At 43.6% G+C, this 5,660-nt stretch overlaps 1 protein-coding gene and 1 non-coding gene across 2 annotated transcripts in view; both read left to right on the top strand.

Moving 5' to 3' along the window:
- The window catches only part of LOC109970971 (IQ motif and SEC7 domain-containing protein 2-like), a 139,105-nt gene that overhangs the window by 129,586 nt on the left and 3,859 nt on the right, over positions 1–5,660 (top strand). The window contains exons 15-16 of the mRNA XM_020618937.1: positions 3,330–3,491; positions 4,670–4,894. Coding sequence (XP_020474593.1) covers positions 3,330–3,491; positions 4,670–4,894 — 387 coding nt within the window. The remainder of the gene's footprint in view (positions 1–3,329; positions 3,492–4,669; positions 4,895–5,660) is intronic.
- trnak-uuu (transfer RNA lysine (anticodon UUU)) lies at positions 912–986 on the top strand. Its single transcript has one exon. It is a non-coding gene; the product is annotated as a tRNA-Lys (tRNA).

Below are 5,660 nucleotides of genomic sequence, written 5' to 3'. Positions count from 1 at the left end.
GTGTTGTCTCAGTGCCAAGTGGTAGCTGAGCTGCAAAGCTCCTTTAAGCTTCTCTGTACTGGCCTGAATGAAGAAGGATAATAAAACTCTACAAGCTAACAAACTCACTTGTGAGCATTTAGCGAGCTCAGTGGCTTTGCCTGGTAGCTAAAGGAAACTGAGGATATGGTGTATCATAAAATAATGGGGGATTTGGACCACGAATGAATAATTCCTTCAGAGACCCCTCACCATAGAGCTGTATATGTCAGTAGAGCATCAGTCTTTTAATCGGAGGGCCCAGGGTTCAGGTGCAGCCCCGTGCCATCACATTATACACTCTAGATCATGGACTGATCCACGTTTTTCATTCTGAGCCTGACAAACATATTGTATTTCATGTCTGAACCTGAGCAGTTGGGTTTCTGTTTCATGCGACTAATATCATGACTAGCATAGTCATGCACTTAACCAGCTCGTCATTTTAATTTTTAATAGGCCTAGGACTTTAAATTAGCCTACAGGAGAAGCAGGGAAACATTTTCAAATGTTTAGCCTAAAGTTTGACCTCTGTGTCTAATCCCAAACAGGATTTCTAAATATCTGTCCAAATCTGACCCGAGCCCTTGACTACTAATGTGTCCTGTCGGGCTCAGTTCAGATGTCCACCCTCTAATACACCGTTTAGGTGAATTTGAGAGCTAGAGTTTGTGGAAACAGCCTGAAACCTCAGGTGTAGTTTATATAAAGTGTAGCCTAACATAACTAAGGTCTTATTCACAGAGTGGATAAAACACAGCCCTTCTTGTTCATTTGAGGGGGGGATGTGTAGTGCAGCAGCGAGAAGCGGTTTCTCTCAAACAATGCAGCGTTCTTCATCAAAACAGTTGCATCTGGTTCAGCTGGGCCCTTTCTTTACTGGCCTGGCCGTTGCCTGGGTAGCTCAGTTGGTAGAGTATCAGACTTTTAATCTGAGGGTCCAGGGTTCAAGTCCCTGTTCTTTGTCTGTCTCATAATGTGAACATCTATTCTGATGTAGAAGTGAATTTGATCAAGAGCACAGTACATGTGGATCCTGTATGTGCAGGTACAGAAATGAAAGAACTGCCTATGTCAAATGTTCTCAAGTAAACCCAAATTACTTTCAGTTGCACATATATATGCATGAATAGTTTCCAGTGGGGTTATACATTGCATGGTTTCCGTGGTGTTGTGGCTAAGTACACTTAGACAGTAGATGGTTTTAAAATATGCACTAAAAATGCATGTGGGACAAAAACCGGAGACTCCGTCCCAGTTGGAAATGTTCTCAACAGTCTGTTAATAGTCACTTGGCAAAACATAATGCTACTTCCCTCTCCAGCTCCAGAGATGATATTCTGTCTGCCAGCCTTTTCTTTAAACGTAAGGCGCTGTCAGCGTACACAAGTGTAGCGAGTACACCACTAACGCCAACAGCCTGTTTCAAAGAAACACAGTAGAAGCACATCACAGGACTTCCTAAATATATATCTGTTAATCTGAAAACGAGGCTGCTCAAAACCTTCAAACGCTACATTTCCCAATAATGATGTTAACACAGTCATACAGACTTGTATGTGTATATATATGCATGTGGGTGTATGTGGTTTCCAAGCCTTTATTTCAGCAGAGATGAATTGGCTCTCAGTTCTATGCAGCAGATTGGAGTTGGTGGCGTTTCAAATCTGCCTCAGCACCTGTTAACAGGATGCCTCACTCTGAAAAGTTCAGCTCCAAAATCACATCTCCACCATTTTCAAAAGCTCAGCATGGAGTGTATCCACCCACAGAGCGATGGCGGACATGAAAGTCTTCTCATTTTTAACCTCTTAAAGCACGGCGGGTGCCGGTGCACCTCAGCACCGCGGTGGTGTGGTTACAGGAGCACACTTCTCATCACACCCAGCGCACATTGACAGCTGGACAGTCATAGTCGATTGTTGGTGGGAGTAACAACAAGGACATCACAATTATAGCTAGCTACATATTTACACTCAAAACAAAATGGCCACAACTCTGCAAAAGGCACAGATGACATTTACCCAGCTGAACAGGTTGTTGTAAGTCGACTTAAAAACACAGACTTTTAGATCAGTTGATTTCTTAGATTATTGTTAACTGCTCTGACCATGAGCACACTTCTGTGTTTTGTAAAAATGACATCAGCAGCACAGAATCATCACTTGTCACTGATTGGTTAGGTCAAAACCAGTTGTCTCCCTTCCCGAACACAAAGTGGCTAACCAGTGATTCAGTGATTACACATCCGTGCTGTGCAGCCAGATGCTGTTCAAACACTTGGACCTTTATTTTAAACTTAGCAGGTTTTCATGCATAGCAAATGTGTCAGGCTGAATTTTGAGAAAATGTGTACGGCGTGGTGTCGCTAGACTTTTACCATGTGATCGATCGCTGCAGCCAAAAAAGCTTTGATTTAAACTTTGACTCAGCATAAACATTGTGAAAACACAATAAAGGACTGGTTTGGAGTGCGATAAACATGGATGTCAAGGTATAAAATAATCAAAAATAACTGGGCCACATCTTAAAGTCGTGCACACTGCTGTATTGACCAGTTTCAGCTCTGATACATCACATTCCAGAACAACACATAGTCAACGCTGTTCGGTTTTTTGTGGGGCCCGCAGCAACGTCTCAGAGCCGATGGCGTTGTTAGGGTGTGCTGAAGCTGCAGTTGTGTTGTTTTGTTGTTTAGCTAGTTGTTGTTGTTGTTGTTGAGGGTTCTGATTCTCCTGCTGGAGCCAAATGGGACTTGGCAGACTGCGGTGATGACTGTGACCAGGACAGATTGTCTCCTATGATTCACCAGCACAATCATGCATGAACTGCTGATGTGTGGGTGTGAGTACAGTGCGTGTATCATCTGTGGGTGGATGCACCTTTATGTGATACCGGTTATGTCCAGTGACACACTGTACACAAGCGGTTTATACGAATTACATTAGATCAAATTCAGCTGTACTGTCATGGAATAAGTAGGTACCAGTACAACAACACAGTATAGATGGACAAAGAGAAGAATGAACAATAACCCAGTGGTGCAGTGACAGTAAGACAGGAGGTAACTGGAAGGAAGTCGTGAACTTTATACAGTGGTTATGTTACAATCACTATCATGTACATTGTAAAAGCTTCATCTGAGTTCCATCCATTATCTATACCACTTACTCCTGAACAGGGTCATGGGGGGGGCTGGAGCCAATCCCAGCTGACACTGGATGAGAGGTGGGATTTTGTTGCACCCAGTGTTAGATTTCACAGTGACTACTACTGTATGACAAGTCTTGTTATTGTGCTGTGTCACCCAGACTACCCTCACGGCATCAGACTAACGTCAGCGAACCCTGGAGGAGAGAGGAAGGTGCTGATCGTCTTCACGGCTCCGAGCCAGCAGGACCGAGCACGCTTCACCTCCGACCTCCGAGAGAGCATCGCAGAGGTCCAGGACATGGAGAAGTACAGGGTGGAGTGTAAGTGTACTCTAGTAGTAATAGCAACAGTGGCAAACATAGTTGTAGTACTAGCTCAAGTATAACTCCTCGTGTCCAAGCCCTAGAAGTAGTCATGTAGCAGTAATATAGTCAGTAATTAGGAGATCCACATCTCTTTGGAAGGACATCACCTGAGTACTGCAGAGAGGAATGAGTAATGATCTTTTTTAATTGATACTAACAGTAGACACAGCTGAAGTAGTACTTAGTAGGTAGATCTCTAACACTCACAGCAATAGGAGCTTTAGAAGCTATTGTACTATTAGTTATCATAACAGTGCAAGTGATTGTAGAGGTTGTAGTAACGATAGCTGTTGCAGTAGTAGTGGTAGAAGTAAGAACAGCAGTAATAGTAAGAATGTAAACAGAAGTAGTGCTAAATTGTATTTACAATATGTGTAGGGGCAATATCTGTAGTAGAACCAGTAGCAGCAGTAGTGGTTGTATTACCAATACCAGATACAAAACTTGTAGTATAATAGCAATACTAGTACCTGTGGAACTAATAGAAGTAGTAGTAGCACCAGTGCCAGATGCAGGAGCAGTAGTAGTACCAGAGGTCGTAGTATAAATAGCAGCAGCACTATTAATAGTAGTACCAGAGGCAGTAGTAGTAGTAGAAGCACTACTGCACTACAGGGTGGCTGTGGCTCATGAGGTAGGGCAGTCATCTCCTGACCAGCAAGTTGGTGGTTCGACTCCCGGTCTCTCTGCATGCCTAAGTGTCCCTGAGCAAGACACTGAACCTCGAATTGCTCCCGGTGGCTTGACTAGCGCCGGTGCATGGCAGCCTGTCGTCATCGGTGTGTGAATGTTGTGTGTGAATGGGTGAATGGTGTATGATCTTCTGTAAAGCGCTTTGGCCAGTGCAACACACTGTGAGAAAGCGCTATATAAAATACAGTCCATTTACCATTTACCAGAAACATCATAGCAGTAGTAGGAGGTAATTGAAATAATAGTCGTACCAATAGTAGTTGTAGTGGCAGTATTAAGTAAAAGTAGTTGTAGTAGTAATATCATGTAAAAGCAGTATCAGAAGAAGTTGTAGCAGTAGCAGATACTGCAGTAGTAGAAGTAGCTCTGCCTCATCAATGTGATGGGTACTCTGGTTGTGGACGACAGGCTAACGCCCCCCGTCCCTTCTCTCCCTCCAGCTGAACTGGAGAAGCAGAAAGGTGTGATGCGTCCCAGCGTGTTGACGGGGGGAGGACCCAGAGGCGGGGTGACACCCGGGGGTATGGCCAACACCGGCGGCGGGCCTGTAAAGAGCGAGGTGAACGGCACTCTGGGTAGGCCGTGCCTTGACGACACGTACGCCTCAGTGGACGGACTCAAACGCACGGCGCTCAGCTCCTCACTGAGAGACCTCTCAGAAACAGGTGAGGATACATGTCCTGTGTCTTCTCCTGATACGGGGCTGATCTGGGACATTTTACTGCTTCTGTTTACTGCTGGAGTTTCTCAGTATGACTCCGAGAAAGCCTACACCTGTGCTCTTATGCAGCTGATGAAATACTCCTGAAATCTAAAATGGTAATACACAGTAATACCAGAAGATGGGAGGCTGTCCTGGTGCTCTGTCTCCACCTACAGGCCAGCTGCAGCATCTACAGCATTTAAACATGGACTTCATTATGCAGTACTTAGTTGGTGTGTTTTGAATTCCTCGGTGAACAGATACAACTAACATGATAAGAAGTGCACTAATATCCTATCGGTACTGATCATGTTTATAAATCAGTATCAGGATCAGTCCCAGTTTGTGTTACTGTTGTCACGTGGTTTGTTCTGGATCTTTTCTGTAGGAGCACAGAACGTATTAAAGAATAATTCACAAATAAAACTGCTAAAAGCCTACTGTCATTAAGGGTCAGAAGTATTATTAGTAAAATACTCTTCCGGTATATGAAGTACGTGTATCCATTACACAGCAGAATGGCCCCTCAGAGTTCTAATAATATATAAATATCATGGATATTTATTACTGATGCATTAAAAGATTTTAATGCTGTAGCAGGTCGAGGCTGCACATTCATAAATTTGAATGCTTTGTATACATTTGTAAAGTTTGTTCTGTACAGCAGTGGAAAAACTACATATAAATATACAGTGGGTACAGAAAGTATTCAGACCCCCTTAAATTTT

Source organism: Monopterus albus, unplaced genomic scaffold (assembly GCF_001952655.1).
Source record: "Monopterus albus unplaced genomic scaffold, M_albus_1.0 scaffold212.1, whole genome shotgun sequence".
NCBI classification, from domain to species: domain Eukaryota; kingdom Metazoa; phylum Chordata; class Actinopteri; order Synbranchiformes; family Synbranchidae; genus Monopterus; species Monopterus albus.
Note: the sequence above shows the minus strand (reverse complement) of the source record. Positions and strands in the feature narration are given on the sequence as shown.